The sequence below is a fragment of the Schistocerca gregaria genome, chromosome 6 (assembly GCF_023897955.1).
Source record: "Schistocerca gregaria isolate iqSchGreg1 chromosome 6, iqSchGreg1.2, whole genome shotgun sequence".
In the NCBI taxonomy this organism is placed as follows: Eukaryota; Metazoa; Arthropoda; class Insecta; order Orthoptera; family Acrididae; genus Schistocerca; species Schistocerca gregaria.
This window is the reverse complement of record NC_064925.1, coordinates 283006750-283025339: the sequence shown is the minus strand read 5'-3', so window position 1 is coordinate 283025339 and position 18590 is coordinate 283006750. Positions and strand designations below refer to the sequence as shown.

General features: G+C 38.8%; 1 protein-coding gene across 5 annotated transcripts in view; it reads left to right on the top strand.

Moving 5' to 3' along the window:
* The window catches only part of LOC126278387 (protein Spindly-like), a 188767-nt gene that overhangs the window by 154443 nt on the left and 15734 nt on the right, over positions 1–18590 (top strand). For 4 of the 5 annotated variants that reach the window (XM_049978480.1, XM_049978485.1, XM_049978484.1 and 1 more), the window contains 4 exons: positions 80–289; positions 411–512; positions 629–741; positions 7409–7581. In XM_049978480.1, coding sequence (XP_049834437.1) covers positions 80–289; positions 411–512; positions 629–741; positions 7409–7581 — 598 coding nt within the window. Of the gene's footprint in view, positions 1–79; positions 290–410; positions 513–628; positions 742–7408; positions 7582–13164; positions 14916–18590 lie in introns of those variants that run through there. The other variant, XM_049978482.1, reaches the window with a different exon arrangement.

Sequence of the window (18590 nt, the reverse complement as noted above, 5' to 3'; positions counted from 1 at the left end):
ATTTATTAGTCTGTAAATATTGTATCATTTAGGAGTAGGCTTTGCAGTATCATGCTTATAATTCTATTTTATACTGCAGGCTCTTCAGGAAGAAAATCTCATAATGAAAGGTGAGCTTGAAATGCTCAAGGGAAAGGTGGGCAATCATTCATCAAAAGGAAACTCACTGTTTGCTGAAGTTGAAGTTAATCGACAGCAATTGAAAAATGAGGCCAAGAAGCAGAAAGAGCAGCTTATGGCTTTACAGAACACATATTCCCAGACAGTGTTTGAGATTCGGAAACTTATGGTCTGTACTGTTGACATTTCTCAGAATTTGCAGTTGTCACAATAAAATGACCTATCATTATTCTTAATTGTTTTTGCTTGAGTGGAATATAGGGCACTTAAGGAATGTTCTTCATTTTTAGAAAGAAAATGCCAAAATGTCTGAAGAGCTAGAACATGCCAAAGAACAGAGATCAACAGAAGAATTAAAACTGCAACTCACTACATACAAACAATGCATAAAGGTAATGTAAGTGCTTTCCTTTGTTGCTTTCTAATTAGTAAGACTGGTAAAAATGAAAAACAAATTAGTGCAAATAAATGTTTAATAAAGTCCTAATAATTGTTACAACTGTCCCAGGATCTAGAAGATGCACAAAAAATATGGGATCAGGAACAAGCTGCTGGACCCATTGTTCGTGGTCAAGATGATGAGACAGGGAGATTTTATGATAATTTATTGAGGGAAGAGAGGTAAGATGCACCACTTATTTAAAAATGAATCTCTCTCTCTCTCTCTCTCTCTCTCTCTCTCTCTCTCTCTCTCTCTCTCTCTCTCTCTCTCTCTCTCTCTCTCTCTCTAAACATTTTATTATTGTGTGTTATTACTTTTATCCTGGAATTTCATGTAATGACATGCTCCTTGACCTTGGAGATGTGCTCCTCAATTTGGTCCGACGGAACTAGATTATTCTCGGAAAACAGGTTCAGATTTTCTGTGCGTTTGCAAATCTACCAATTCGACGTTGCTGGCTCTGCGCTTTATTGACTTCGCATGTTACTATAAGTAAGACTCCAAAAGTAAAATGTTCAGAGACAGTAACAATAAAAAGAAATCGCCAACTGTGATGCAAATTAACATTAGTTGAATTAGAAACTTTCTGCAATGCTGAAAATGTCTATGTACATTTTTTCTTCATAGTTATACCATTGAAGATATTTTGTAGAAGTAAAAGAATAGAATTGCAAGAATATTATCAAACATACTTCAATGTTTTAACAGGTAGTTGTTGGCCTTCACTGTGCTGAGCTGGGTGGAGAACGGAGTTGTATATGGCTAAATGTAGATATCATAATTGTTGGCTTATATAGATATCGAGTTGGAAATGTATAATCTATCTCTCAAAGAGTTAGAGATACCTATGAGGTCACATTTTCTGGTGAAGCTCTTGTTTATGGTTTCTGAGCTTCTGTGAACAAAGGTCCAAGTCAAATTTATCACTCAACAGCGAGCCTAGTATTACACTGCAAAAAGAGGGAAGAGGAATTTATTTATATATTCATCATTAATTAATTCATTGATGAATTAACAGATTTAAGGCAAGATTTTGGGTAAGAGACAGATTTATAAAGTTTTCTTTAAAAACCTACGACAATTATTGTAGTCATGCTCACCTTTAAACAGTACTAACCTTAAGCATAAAAAAACTAAAATTGATGAGAACGGTATGCTGATGATGTGATATTAGAAAGATGATGCCCAGACTATACAAAGTATAAGCACGCCAGATGTTACCTGTAGGACACCGTTCCAGGATGTTGAATTGGAAGAGGAAGAGCGGAATGCGAAATTCATAGCCAGTGGCCTTCCAGCTCCTGAGACTTCACATCTTGTAATTTTTATCTGTGGGGTTATATAAAAGACCATGTTTTTGTCCCCTGTGCCTAACACTCTTGAAAGCCTGCAACATTGCATTGTTGAAGCTGTGAATTCATTAACAAGAGACCAGGGAAAAATTGTGTTTGAAGAATTCCAAACACTGTTTTTCAAACAATTTCACACATTTTAATATCTTCTAATTGGGAAATTACTGGTTCAGTTATCACCAGAAGCAACCTATTTCGACTTTCAGTTCATTTCCATATTTATTAACAAAGGTAAATATTAACAAAACCTTTTTGTTTTTAGTTATTAATTATATGAAAATGAGAGCATTCACAAGAAATTTAATTTAGTACAAAAATGCCAAACATCAAATAGAAAATAAGTTTCCTTACCCTCTCCCTTAAAACCCACATCCTTTCGTCTTTCCCTCTCCTTCCCTCTTTCCTGAAGAAGCAACCATCGGTTGCGAAAGCTAGTAATTCTGTGTGTGTGTTTGGGTGTTTTGTTCATTGTGCCTGTCTGCCGGCACTTTCCCGCTTGGTAGGTCTTGGAATCTTTGTTTTTAATATAGAAAATAAGTTTCCTGTTTCTAGAGATTGAACACTGTTGTTGATTTATATATTTTTAGATTTGAGAGTAAAGAATTTCACATTTCAGCATAAAATTTTAATTTACAATTAAAATTAATTTTTTTTATTTAAAAACTGATATTCAATATTTGTTACTAACATTCCCGTTTGATGAATGGTGGTGGTGGTGGTGGTGAAAGATGAAGAACTAGGGACTTTTTGACTACTAGAGTTTTACTTTATGCTCCCAGCTGCTGGTGGGTAAGATAATTTCACCATGTTTTGGGGGACAATTAAATTTGTAGATACCACATTGTTAATAGTAGCATTGCATAGTTTAGAATGAAAAGTTCGTTTCTTAGGAAGATATGTAGGTTTTATAAGGGGAAAATAAAAAGATCTGGTAAAAAGTATAAAATATTCTACATTTTTATTCTTAACAACGCTAAAAAATCTTTGCTTGCAAAGGCCTTTTTAAGTTTTTTGGAGAAGTGTGCCTACTGCTTTAGGAAATTGGTTTCTAGGCGCTGACCTCAGCAGTATAAGCTTGAAGAAAATTGAAGAGATCATCTTGTAAGTGCCAGTCTTTGACTGGCTGATCATTTAAGTTATGAATATCTAGAACTGTGTGTACACAACTGTACATGCTGCAAGGATAGCAACATAGGGCTGTTTCGCTGACAACCCAGGGGGAGGAGTTAAAACAGCTTGAAATAAGAAGCTGCATCCAGAAGGTGGCTGTTTACTTGGATGACCCTTTACTTGTGACCAAAGAATGGAAAAATTATGGGCTCCAGTTGCGCGCAGTTTTTTTTTATGCATTTCAGAGTCGAACATCTTTCTTTTAATTAATGTGTTCTGAACATTTGTTTATGTTGGGTTGTAGTTTCAAAATACAGGAATCACACCTAATTTAATTAATCTACAACTTTATTTGTAGTTTCCTGTATGGAGGATAACATAAAACTGGGAACAACAGATCTGAAAACGTGCACGTAGTGACATGTATGTATACTAACAATTATCTGTCAGTAGAATTTGAAGCTCAGCATACTTCCTCAAGCTTTACAAACAATTATAAACTGTTAAGTTTATGGTTCTAGGATTGAAGTCAAAGTACTTAAACACATTACCGTGCTTCAGTGCAGGAAGAGCCTTTGGGCATTTGTCATCATGTATTCTGTTGGACCAGCAGCTCTCTTCTTGTGTGAACACCATGAGATTGCTGATGAACCTTGTAGCCTTCCATCAGAACTCGTCAAACAGCCTCCATGAACCTGAAGATTCCTTTGTTGCACTTGATGTAGGTCAGTTACTTTGAAGAATATAAGTATTCGCTTAGGTGCTTACCAGTGAACAAAACCATGGCTGTTACTGCACTAGTTTAGCTTACTGACTGCATAGCATGTGTGGTTTGAGTACTGATGGCAGTGAACATCAATGCCCCATCCAGTTCTGACACCATGATCCTTGACGTCAAATATGACAGGTGATTCATCCTTAATTTGTTTTGTTATTTCTGCACCTGCTGAAACAAGTGTCATCTACTAAAGTGAGTATGAAGACTAGACAGTTTTCATACACTGTTTACAGATATGTGTGGACCAGAATTTGTGGGTTTGATGAAGTTAATGTAAGATTTACATTCAACTTCTCACCACTGTTGGCCAGCTTGGTGCTGCTTATAAATAGCTTTTCTTAGTTTGCACACTGTATCACTGGATTTCAATGTTTGGAACGTGTCACTTGCCGCCTTGACTATATGATTTTCTTTCTCTTCGCCTCTCCTGTTTTGTAAGAATTCACCCAGTATATCTAGCTTTTCAATGAATATTTCTGTGTCAATTTTACCAAGAGAAATGCAGTGATGGTATCCAGTTGGGAGACATACAAGTTAAGCTTGACTGGCAGAGCTATGTGTAGTCCTAAGTATTAGATTCTTGCAATTGGAGAGACCATTTCCACATAGTCAACTCAAGGTTGTTGATGAAATCCTTATGCATTTATTCTTACTCATCTCCTCAGCAAAGATCCATCACTATTGTATTTCTTCCTCAAAACAATTCTAGAGTCAATTACCCTTTCATTCATTGGTCTGTCTGTGATGTCCCATGTAGCATAGTTGACCTGATTTCATCTTACATAGCGTAAAGCACTCTTGGTGATTCGGAACAAGTAATGAATCATTGATGTTGACCGCTGTTGCATTTGCTATGAAATTATCATGGTTTGAAACATCTGATGAGGCTACACCTGGCTCAAACTATTGAGCAGGTGTGACGATTGAAGAATTATTGTCATCGTCACAGAAGTCATTATCAGGGGTGAATTCATGTCCTACAGTGATTGGAAGTCTGTTTGACTTATTTGGAAACACTTGTTTCGTGTTTGCACTAGCTTTGGTGTGCCATCTCTCCATCTTGACGCCATGTTAACAGCATTGCTTGATGGCAGAATAACTTCTTCTTCAAAGCCGTAGAATGGTTTGTTGTGATGACAACTTGGATTCATTGTTTGTATCATCACTGAAATACCCACTCCTGGAATTGATGTTGATACCTTCTCTTTGGTGATGAACTGGCTCGTCTTTGTTGGAGTTTACATAATTTTGCTGGGGCTCAAAACTGTCATGATCAAGGAACCTCACATTGATTATCAAGAGAATCGCGTAATTTCTTGTACCCACACACAGTAGGATTTTGAACAGTTACAATAGCCTACAAAAATCTCTTCCTTGCCAAAGAAAGGAAAGTGCGACCCTCAAGGCAATTTATCTAGGATGGCAATGTTTTGACCAAATGTATGAACATTAGATACATCAGGTTTTCTCTTCAGCCACTTGGATACAGAGTTCCATTGCATGGTCCTTGAATTAAACGACAATTTCAAATGTAGTTAGCTGTGTTGACAGCTTCAGGCTAAAATGATGATGGTTGATGTGACTCAAGCAACACGTCACCCACTGAACAGTTCTTTCATTCAGCAACACCATTCTGCTGCAATTTGTATGGAACTGTTAGACATTGCTAATCCCACCCTCTGAAGATATATCTCTTACTGGTCCACTGATATCCAGAAGTTCATTTGAGTCCCTTTCTTTGTGGATGAAGGAAATGAGTTTTTCCTTCATGACACACAGTGTATCTAGTGAGATAGACGTAACTGAATTTCAAACCTGTAACGGGAAGTCTTATTCGTGCCCTTGTTACAAAAGCTGCATTTGTATGCTGACCTTTTTTTTTATTACCATTTATCACTGTGGCTAACAGGACTTTTTAATTTGTTCACAAAATGCTTACCTTGTTTAACAAACATTGCAGCACTTACATTTTCACTGTCTTTGTGGATCCTTGCAGTATGTTCTTCCAAGATATTTTAATTTTAGTGTCTTGATATCTGGTAGAGGGTACCAGGATTCAATAGCACATTTAAAATTGTCATAAGTGTCCGTAGAGCAGCATTATTGACAATACATTGCCAGTGATTGCTTGTAACTTGTTCACAGCATTGAAGAATTCAGTAAGATATTGTTACATCATCAGTGGGTTGCATTTTGTGAAATGTGAGGCATTTGAGCAGCTTTGCTTAGTCAGCAGATCCTTCAGACACATAGATTGATTTTAGTCTAGGCTATACTTCATGTGACATAGTGCAGTTCTTTACTTGCTTCAGATCTGCCTGATTGATTTAAAAAAAAAATCAAGGTTTCTTTTGCCATTTTATCTGCCGCTAGCCATGCTTTGTATGCAGCTTCTGCCGTAGCAAGCATTTCACCTTCACCACCTACTACAAGTTGCATTACTTTTCCAGATAGATATCCCCATGTGTAATTTTTGAAGAGTACTTGTATGTTTAAACTTGTATTCTCTAAGTATTGTAATTATTTTATGACAGCATTTCTGGTCGAACTCTGTATACAGTGGTCACGTGTGCCATAGTCGTCACATTAATGAGTTTATTTCTACACTTTCTGTGTGTGAAAAATGTTGCTTTTACCAATTGCGTAACCTGCGCCCAGTGTTGTGGTTTGGAAGTAACAGGCACACCATTTAATTATGGAACATCTTTATTTGTACTTTTCTGTTCAGGGAGTAAAATAAATCTTGAGAACAACAGACTTGTAAACTGCATATAGCAACAGCTATGGGCACCAGTGACATTAAACAGTGGTAAAATTTGAATTTCGCCAGCTTTGTGTGTAATAGTCTTATTCTTGAATACTGTCATCCTACTTTTAATCAGTCTAATCATCCTACTTTTACTCAGTATAATTTATTTCACATAGTGCTTATTATTTTATTACACCGTTTCATTACACTTTCCTTAGTGGAGGAAGGGGGGGGGGGGGGGGGGTATTATGACAGATTTCACCATTGAAAACAAATTGTTTAAGAGATGAAATCTAATAACATATTCATTATCTACTATTTAGGACTGGTGTAATTCATTTGGGAAGTGTGGTTTTTCTCAGAACTTCAGAGGGAAGCTGTTTCAGAAAGATGTTGTTTGTAGTAATTATTTTACATTTCTCCTCTGTAACCAGTCTGTTAGTAGAACTTCCATACTGGTTTGTGGTGTTTCATCCTCTGATGCTTTCCTTTGTCCTTCGTAATCATGTTCCATGAGGCTTAGTGTTTCACTGGTTGGCGTCCTCCTTGTCATTGTGTAATTATAGCTTTTGTGAGTATACCCTCATTTTGAAAGAAAACATCCTCTGCAGATTGTGCTACTGAATTCTTTTTGCCGGCTGGAGTGGCCGAACGGTTCTATGCGTTACAGTCTGGAACTGCGTGACCGCTGTGGTCGCAGGTTTGAATCCTGCCTCGGGTATGGATGTGTGTGATGTCCTTAGGTTAGTTAGATTTGAGTAGTTCTAAGTTCTAGGGGAATGATGACCTTAGAAGTCAAGTACCATAGTGCTCAGAGCCATTTGAACCATTTTTTGAATTCTGTTTCTTTCCTTTAGAGAGAAGACAAAACAGGTGTGGGAACGATGTGAAGATATTATGGCAAGGTACATTGCAGCAAGTGAAGAAGTCGCAGCCACTGAACGTGAGAAAGCAGTTGTGGAAAGTATGAAACTGCGTGCTGAGGCAGAAATAGTAAAACTTAAACTGCAGCTCCTGAAGAGTGAAGAAGGTAACTTTGATGGAATATTTTTTTAAGAAGGCTGTCTGTTGTGTGTGACTAATTTTGTTAAGAGGAGCTTGCTTTTATGATTAAGATAATACAGAAAAATACTACAACCAGTTTTGTTATAGTAATAAATGTGTTGATAATTATTACAGGTACGACAGCCTTTAAGAAAAGGGGGCTTTAATAACAACAAGTTGTCACAAATTTAGCAGTTACTTTGAATCAGTAGTGCAAAATCTCATTTGGTACCATATACAAGTATGGGGTCTGTCTGTTTCCCCAGAAATTGCTGAATTTAAGGCACATTTGTCCTAGTATATTGATGCAAATGCAAAATTTCAACTTACTGAAAGAAGTATTAGGCTGCTTCAAAGCTGCAAATCACTGTCAAGCACATGGAGTAGTTCATGTGGTGAGCTCCCAGCATAGAGATAAAGAACGATACAGTGTAGAAACCACAAAAAGCTAATTGGATTTGTCATCTTAAGTTTGAAAGTGTCAGCTGCCAGCCCACATCTGACAAAGTGTGGCTTTCAAAGAAGATGCTGGAAATTAAAAGTGGTTCTAAGTGTAATGCAGAAACGACCATTTGAGTCTAACAGAGCTGTAACCATTTGACCTGGCTTTGTCAACATGAATGTAATATTCATTATCACTTTAGTGTGATATGGAACCTATGTACTTTTGTGTCACAGTTTGACTACTTAGCTACATTAATGAGCCAAAATAAGACCACTGTCCTCTATCAAGTTGTATGCTGCCTGGTGGCAGTGAGCATACTTGATGGAGTAAGAGAAATATATGAGTGGAGCAGAAACAGAACAGTAAAGTGGAGTAGGGGACACTTTCTAGTGCTGATACTGACTTAAACAACTTTTACAAAAATCAGATTGTTGTGCCCCAGTGCTTGGGAACAAGCATTGCAGAAATGCCAAACTGGTTGTCACATATGGAAAGTGGTTGAAGAATGCTGAAACTGCAAGTAGGCAACAAGAAGTTGGACATCCATACTTCATCACAGAACATATGGACCGGAGACTTGCCCACTCTGTAAATCAGGATAGGCAGTGATCTGTGGTATCTCTGATACCAAAGTACAGTGCTGGTGCAGGCACAGGTCTTCTGTAGCACTCAGTTTAGCACATGGTGTTGAACATGACATTCTCTACAGAGAACCCCTGTGTGTTCCCATGTTGATCCATCATTTTCATCATCATCGTCATCACCACCACCAGTCTAACAGAGCTGGGCTTGGTATAATTGAGATTGGACCGCGGATAAGTGGAATTTTGTTGCCTAGTTGGATGAATCCTGTTTATCGCTAAACCAGATCGCTGCTTGTGTCCAGATATGCCATCATCCAGGCAGATGGCTGCTCAAAACATGTAACGCGCTGAAGACGCAGGCCGGTGGGAGCAGTACTATGGGGGACTTTTCACCTTGACTTCCGTGGGACTGCAGTAGTAAGTGAAGGCACTTTAAGGCTGTGGATTATGTGAACATTATTAGGGACTACCTGCAACCCCTTATGCTTGATATCTTCCTCAACAGTGAGGGCATCTTCAGGAGGACAACTGTCTGTGTCACAGGGCCAGAATTGTGCTGCAATGGTTTGACTAGCATAATAACAAACTCACTTTGATGTCTTGGCCATCAAATTCGGCCTATCTGCAGCTGATGAAACCAAATTGGGAGGCTTTTGGGAACCCGCTCCATGCCCACAAATGAACCACCCATAATTTCGTGGAGTGTGTGATTTGTACTTGGGGATCTGGTGCCTCAAAACTCTTGAAGCCTATCAAGTACTTGTTGAATCGATGCCTTGCAGAATCACTGCTGGATTGCGTTCCAGAAGAGAACCAATTCACTTTTAAGTAGGTGGTCATAATGTTTCGGCTCATCAGTGTACGTACATATCAGGAGTAGCATTCAGGATCAGTGGTTAGTATAGGTATGGGGGGTAGTTGTGACCACTGAAGAAATTCAGTGTGTAAAATAAGCACTCTGGATGTGAAAGAATACATATGAGGCACTGAGAACCATAAGGGCCCAAAAGACAAACACATAGTTTTGAGAAAAATATGTATGTGAAAAACAGATTCACAGACAAACCACAAGTCTCATAGGTCTGAATTGTTTTTTTTTTTAACCAAGTCTAAACATATTAGATTTGCTAAGAAAAAATAATCTACCCACTTTATATAATAAAATATCAATTAATGTATAGGATTAGATTATTATTAATGTTTATGCACATAAGTCCATGTATAGTTTAGTGGCAGTAGTGTCTTTTGAAAGTTGTAAAATTTGTCATTAATGTGAAACTAGAATCAGATATAATTACAGATAAATAGTTATGACCTATTCCAACACTTCATGGTCATCATATCACCATCATTATCATTTATCACAATCTAAGGCTTGATGCCCTATTACTACTAGATCCAAGACATAGGCACTAAATTCCATTAGCAATACTAGAAAACAATTGAGCACTGCAGAGCAACAAATTTACGCTTTGGGCCCACATGGAAATGAATATCGGCGAAATCAGTGAGGCAGTTTCTCGTTAATGTTCAGATAAACATCGTGCACCTATAGGTATTGGGGAGGGGGGGGGGGGGGGGGCTGGTTCATTATAAAATCAACACGTGCCAGGGGCATGCATACATGCTACAGTCTCAAAATAGATGATGGTGTGCTTTAGGCCCTTATTGTTCTCAGCACCTCATTTACACTGAGAGAATGTTTGCACAGCAGCTTTGCTAACCACAGTTACCAAGACATACTTACTACTTAACGTGAGTTCTCTCATCCTTTTGGGAAAGCTGCTCTCATGAATATTAACCTGTCTGCTCCTACATGCTAGACAGCAGACATATCTTCTTTGGGAGAGCTGCTGCCCCAAATGATACTGTGGCCATTTCAAGTGGTACAGCAGCATCACAAACGTGTGGCAGCAGTATTAACCAGACATACTGGTGCAGCAGCTGCTGCACATTTGAGAACACTGTGGTCCCAAATGGGGGAGAAACTTAATTAATTGATAAGATAGCTGGTAATCATCATGAGGTACTGCAAGCATTGTGATTAGGACAGGAGCTCTACCAATGTCCACTCTGTGTACAGACACATTCATTTATGAAAATATATGATCAAGATAACTAATCTACAAGAAAGACAAGAATGAAAGCAGGGAAGCACTATACTTTGTTTATATATACGGAAATTGGATGTTATTCTGACCTCTTACTGCAGCCAAGCAACAAAAGCTATTTTCCACACTATTAAACACTTACTATCTGACACATCTTGTGACAGTTGTGCAATATAAAAAGAATTAGTGAATTTCCAACTGACAGTGTTGTTTCGGTGCACTTATAGCATGAGAAAACAAGTAAAAATAGTGTGGAATCATGATGACATCTGGTGTATAGAAGTTTCAATCGGTCCTGGAGATGTGCTTGGATAGCCGGGTGGTTAAAGCAACCACTCACTTCAAGGTTTGAATCCTGGTCAGGCATACATTTTCATGTGTTGCAGACAGCTGACATCAATGCATAGTTGCACAATCTGAATCTATTTTCATCGTGTGGAAAGTTCAGGCAGAATGTAAGTAATTTACTGCTCCCGTTATCCTTTGGATTCCCAGACCCATTACCTCATTCCTTATACTCCTTACTAACTATAGCCTCACATGCAGTGCTCCCGCTTTTGAGAGGACAGTATACAAACAAATCAGTGGCACAGTCATGGGCACCCTCTTGTGCGAAAATGTGTACTCACCATCTAGAGGAAGCCTTCCTAGCCACCCACACCTCTTGTTTGTTTCTGGTTCATTGATGATATCTTCATGATCTGAATGCAGGGCTGAGAATTTCACCCCAAGGACAGCCTGGGCACCTGCAAACAGTGTATCAGCAGTGAAGAGAATTCCACTGCCCACCATGCTGTAGGTCTCACAAAGGCCTTTCCGGACAGGTACTACCCTCTAAACCTAGTCCATAAATAGATTTCCCATGGCATATCGCTCACACACCCCTGCCACCTCCAAGAATTAGCTGCAAAGGAGTGTCCCACTCATCACTCAATATCACCCTGGAATGGAACAACTAAACCATATCCATCCCAGGATTTTGATTACCTGCCTGAAAATGAAAGGCACTCTACTCATGATTCTTCTTATTCTTCCTAAAGCAGTGCCCATCGAACCTACACAACATCCTGGCCAATCCCTATACCACTCCTCCTCACAATCCCTTGCCACAAGGGTTGTATCCTTCTGAAAGACCTGTCAAATTCACCCACACAGCACTTCCTAATCCAGTCATGTCACAGGCTTATCCCAAATGAGGCAGACTGTAAACATGACTACCAACCAGCTGTCCATCAGAATGAGTGCCCTTGTCAAACTGTGGCAAAGAACTGAGTTGACAGTGTAGTGGTGGAACGTGCTGTTTAGCATAAAGTACTGGAGTTCAGTGGCTACTTTACCACTTGTGCCATCTCCTTCCTTGCAGCACCAGCTCTTCTGAATTAAGAGGATGTGCTGAAAAGTAACGCCTCAGAATTTTGTGAAAAACCTTACAGCTTTTTAAATGAAACAAACATTATTAAAATTCTACATCTTTATTCTTCAAGGCTATATATTTATATCTCACCATTCCCACCTTGTCGATGAACACATTTCTCCCAATGAGAGACCAGTTTGTTGATCTCATCACTGTAGAATGTTTGACTTTATTGATGGGGCCACAACCTCAACTCTGCTTGCACTGCATCATCACTATCTAAGCGACATCCTTAATGGGTCCAAGTCGAGACTATGAAGGATGATAAATGACAGTGAGTCCAAGGTATCGGATTGTTTCAGATGCCGCAGTACTTGCGTGTGGCCTGGCATTGTCATGCTGAAGGAGGGGCTGCTCCATGTGTGGACGTTCTGATCGCATTTGAAACTCTGTTGCTCAGACACTGACATAGTTACATTACACACCACCATGTTATGTGCTACAGTTCAGAGCCTTTTTGTGGCAGAGGGTTGCAACTTGTGTTGGCGAAGTGGGAAAGTCAACAGAGTAATAAGCACTATTAGTAATACCTAAGCCAATATTGCGAACAGAATAAAAAATTTGGAGGCATTTACTTTTCATCATGTCCTCGAACTTAGATGGGAGTTGTTATTCAATATGTCCTTCACACCTGTAATCCTCCTGGATTCAATCTCCACTAACTTACTGCTGTCCCCACACCCTGTATCTGTTTGCTCTTGCTCTGTCTTTACACCCCTCCTCCCAATCCATGTCTGCATATGTCATCCTCACTGTGTGTGTGTGTGTGTGTGTGTGTGTGTGTGTGTGTGTGTGTGTGTGTGTGTGTGTGTGTGTGTGTGTTCTCTCTAACTCGTCAACGGATTTCTTCAGAAAGCTAGCAAAGTTTTCATTCTTTTTTTCGTGTGTGCCTGTTGATGACTCTATGCTGTTGCTGTTCGGTGCGTGGTCTCCTGTACTTCTAAATTACTTCTGAATAAGAGACTAACAGTAAACATTCGTCATTTGATTGATATTCGTATTTTCTTATTACCAGGTGAAATTCATCCCAGTGAGCCAAGAATATTATAAGACTCTTGCTGGTAGGTGGAAAGGAGCTGTATCTTTGGTTTTTCTTTTACTGTAGAAACCCTTAAAATGATGCGACAGTTCACTTTATTTTGTGGTACACAATGTTTTTGTAGTGATAGGTATGAGTATTACATGCATGCAACCTGCTGCTCAGCTTTTGAACGTAAAGCCACATGAGACAGCACAGTATTGACATGTGTACCTCTTACTCCCATTCTGTATCTAGGACTGTTTTAAGTGAAATTGAAGTCCATACACTTGAGTTCACAAAAACCCAGACACCAAAAAGAAAAGAAAAATACAGTTATATTATTCTTGCCTTCGCTTGACTTAAGACCTTGATAGTGTCTAAATAAATAAATATCAGATCGAATCAACTAACACTCTTCACCAATTATGTACGTACTGTTCAACTTAATGGCCTATTCAGAGCAAACTTTGTGTTGTACTCTTGCTGAAATCTGCAATATTTGTAAGAAAAGTGCCCAGCACATTATTACTTCCACCAAGAAATCCTCAGATTGTTATGAATTGGAATCCCTAGGTGCAATGACAATTTTAAATAATCTCAGTTACTCACCACAAATGCTTCCGCTCTTATGTTGTAGTACTAACTGAACCTCGAAATCCAGCTGGTTGCAATAATCTGTGTTTATGACAATATCCTTGATACAAATTGTATAGAGAACACAAAAAAGAAGAAATAAACAAGTAGGAAAGTAGTTAAATATTTTTAGGAATAGAATTACTGTTCTATTTGGCATGGAAGTGTTTTATGAAAATTCTATGGCATAACTTTCATAAAATTAAGGAAACATGATCTTGCAAGAAGTTATATATCCAGAGATAGTCTTTGCAGAATAGAGTAAAAGAATTAATTTTAAATATTGAAATCTTTCTTCAAAAATTTGTTCTGCCTGAATATTTTTTGATGATTCTTTATGTTAGTGTTTTTACTGCTAAGAATAATGGAATTTGCTGAAATCTTAAAATGTCGACTATTTGTGCCAACTGGTATTCCATGACAAAAATTGGCCCAAAGTACAGCGAAACCCCTTAAAAAAATGCAGAATTGAGGAAAATGTTAAAACCCCCAAAATATGAGCAAAAACACGTGTAATTTGCATATGTGGTTAAAAATCTTAATCCTCTCCAACACTGTGTACAAAATCTAAGGAAAGGAAATTAAATGTACAATACAATGTTGTGCAATATTTTATGGTAATGAATTTAGTCAGTTCTTAAAAAATCACAGATGTGTCACAGCAAGTAAAAACCTGTCAAAAAATTGTAATTGGTATCTGAGTACAAGGTAATTGAGCTGTTTTCTGACATGATATGAGCACAAATTATATGTTCAAAACAAGTGTTTCTGAGAAGTCATTCTATGTGCTCACCCAGAAAAAAAATAAAAAAATGAACATGTTGAATTAAACCAAAATCATCACAGCAGTTACATATTTAAACCATAAGCATAAATGAGGACATCTGCTTAATGACATAGTTTGCCACCATTGCTGTTATTGTTTAATGACTTTCTGACGAGCTGCACTTTGTATGCTGATAACTGTTAAAGTCTTATTTTATGCTTGATGAGAGAAACAGGGATGTGAAGAAATGAGTTCACTTCCTCAGCTGATGTTACAAGCATATTAAAGTTACCTGTACACTGTGTAAAATGTAAGTTTGAAATAAAGCTCAGGTGCTACAATTTTTCTTCATGCCCTCTGTTACTGCTGCCAATCTTTACGATCTACGGTGTGTGGTGTGTGCGATGCAGAGTATATGCACAAGTAGTGTATGTACTTGTTGCAAGTGTATCATCTCAGAAGTCTTTAAAATAGGCTATTGCAAAACCCTTGTTCTATTCCCATGTGACAGCTCTGTCATAGCACAGCATTTTCAGCACTTCATAAAAAGCTTTCACCGTTACATGCTCTCCTGTCACTGAAGGACCACACCACCTCTCCACATTTTCAGTAGGCGAGCTTATTTTGTGTGTGTTAGTGTGGTGTGGTGGCTGGGCTAGCTATTGGATGACGTAACAAGTTACTAATCAATAAGAATTCACTAGCCAGAAAGAGGTGATATTTCCTCGATTATGACCAAGCATATTCTTTGAGACTTGGTTTGAATTTAAAAGGCTGACAATTGATATTGTTGCTGAATACAATACATCGGAAATATGTGCTAAAAGTTGAGACTTATTTATAATTGGCTCAAGAAAAGATGGTGCCTGTGTCCCTTCGTCATGTATTTGCTTGGTCTGGAACACTTCATGTTGACTGTCTTGTTTTTCCTTTACTCCTGTAACCTTGCAGTAGTTCTATCATAATTGTGCGGTGAAGTTAAATGTTGCAAGTTGTGTTAGCACCCCTCTCTGCAGTGGCCAAAAATATTCCCTTAACTCTGCCACCACCCATGGTGTGAGCCATCTTCCTTCTTGTGCCACTTATAACTCGTTCAGTCACTTCAGAAGTCAATAGGAAGAAAACGGGATGAAGTCAAGTGAGACACCAAGTAAGTATTTAGAATCGAAATAAACCTTACTAGGAAGAAATATCAAATTGAAGAATTTTTACCATTGATCTTCGGGGATTTTCATAGGGGCTACGAATTTATGGTGTAGAATCGCAAAAAACATAAAATCGAAGTTCCACTGTAATAATGATTGTAGAAAATAAATTATGAGTAATGTTCATGTTCCACTTGAGACGCATTTACGATTCCAATAATGTATTTACTGTGCATCAGAATGGACAAGAAATGTCCCTAGCTTTGTGTGTGTGTGAAATGTTTAAAATCAAAACCAGGTGGTTCATAGACTACATTTATATTTAAAATAAATTACAATATACAGGATGACCATTATTGAACCATATGACAAAGTCATCATAACTTCTGAGTGGTTTACATTAGGACGTTTAAACTGCACGGTTCGCTGTGGGGCATCATGGGAATTAGTATGCGAATGCATGGTTTGGTTTAGCAGTGAAGCCCATTTTCATTTGCATGGGTTCGTCTATAAGCAAAATTGGCACATGTGAGGGACTGAGAATCCGCTTTTCGCAATTTAGAAGTCTCTTCATCCTGAATGGGTGACTGTACAGTTTGCAATGTCCATTCATGGATAATAGAAACAATATTCCTTGATGGCTCAGTGACTACCAAATGGTACGTGAAGGCTTTGGAAGATGATTTCATACTCATTATCCAAAGTGACACTGACTTCAACAAGATGTGGTTCATGCAAGATGATGCTTGACCCCGTCGAAGCAGGAGAGTGTCTGATGTCCTGGAGGAGCACTTTGGGGACCGCATTCTGGCACTGGGGTACCAAGAGACAACTGGCATTGACCTCTATTGGCTGCCGTATTCTCTGGGTCTGAATACATATGACTCCTTTTTGTAGGGCTATATTAAAGACAAAGTGTACAGCAATAACCCCAAAACAATTGCTGAGCTGAAAACAGACAGTAAGGAAGTCATCGACAGCATTGATGTTCCGACACTTCAGCGGGTCATGCAGAATTTTGCTATTTTTCTGTCACACATCGCCTCCAATGATGGCAGGCATATCGAATATGTCAAATTTAGATCTGAATATCTGCAGTACTGTGTTCACATTTCTTTTTATCAGCTAATACACATTGCAACAGGCAGACTAAAGGAATAAAATCACTGTGTGGTATTCATTTAAATCTGTGTAAAATATTGTTATTAACATGAAGTTAGGAACTACACTGTACTCTGAGAACCAAGTGTGTAGTTTTATAATTTTAGCTTTCAAAGCATCTACTATAAAAACTTCTGCAGTTTACAAAAAGTTTGACTTTAATAAACAACTTACATTCGATAACTATGACAATGAATTGACGAACATGATATTAGATGTATTACGTACCTGAAATACAAAAGAAAAGTATGCAGTAACACAGAACATCAGCATCATTCGTATTGTTTTATTTTCATGCTGATTTTTTAAATGTTTCTTTGTACAACATAAAAATACATTTTTGATTTTAGTGTCAGCTGCAGAGAAATCTTCAGTCTTTCTAGTTTTTAAAAATTGTCTGAATAATAATCTTTGGCTTCAACCTGATAGATATAAGGAATTCGTCAAATCAGTGCTAAAGTGAGTGAAAGTTCAAAGTTTTGACATGTAGACCAAAAAATTAAGTAAAAATCTTTGGGTGGTGATTGATTTTCAAACTGGAGACCTGGAGCAGAGCAAACAAGGGCTCACATATCAAGTTCTTTTCATGTTCCCCAGCGGCTCATGGTTCTTTCATGAGTTTGTGCATGACACCCATTGGGTCCCGAGCTGCTGCAGCCCATTCTACCTTCCCCGCTGCCCCCCCCCCCCCCCCCCCTCCTCCTCTTGCGATATTCTTACTCATGTCAACATGACTATCCACCTGGATTCCTGTATGCCTTGCAATTTTGTTTCCCCTTGCCTTTTCTCATTCATCCTTTTTGGTGTTTTTGGTCCCCTTTTGGGATTTGTCTTATTTGCCTTTTGCTTGTCATTCTGGAGCATTGGAGCTCTTGGAAATGGCCACTACGCCATATGGCCCGTGATGTGGCTGGGTGGTGTCTATGAGGTGAGCCACTGGTCGAATGGGCAGTATTAGGGAGGATGCTTTGTGCATGAACCATATTGAGTTCCAAAAATCTGTCCATTCTCCTACGACCATCTCTTCGTTTGGTAACAGACTGTTGAATGCTGCTTCCGATAAGCCTGTGACCTTCCCTTTTGTGGCTGCACCCTGGAAGGTTTGGGGTAAAAAACTTTCCCCACTATCTGGTCTGTGCTAGGACGAATGGGACACATTCACTGACAAAGGGCATTCCCCCCTCCCCCCCCTCTGGAAAATATGAAAGACAAGTTTGATGAAGTGGATTCTTTCAGTAAGATACTGTGGAGTTGGCTGTTGATCAATGCTTCCTCTGCAGCCCAGTCTGCCGCCCTTCAGGCTTATGATTATCTTGGAAAGATTCCAGTGTGTATTACACCTCACCAGTCTGTGAGAATGATCCAGGGAGTCATTTTCCACGGGGACCTCAACTTTTAGACTGATGAACTACAGGCTAATCTGGAATGATGGGTCGTTCATGTTTGACATGTGCAGGGAGGTTGTAGGGACAACTGCACCGATACTGCTGCCTGTGTTCTGGCTTTTGAGAGAGATAGCTTCCCAGTGAAGGTCAAGGTTATGTGTCATTGGTGTGAGCTGAAGCGTACGGCCCACCGCCTGCGAGATGCTTGGAGTTTGCATGTCAGGCATAGATCTTCCTGATGTATCGCGGATCCGCCATTTGGTGACTATGGACACCCGCTCCATGAGGGGAGCACATACGTTCTGCCACCCATGTGTGTAATTTGTCATG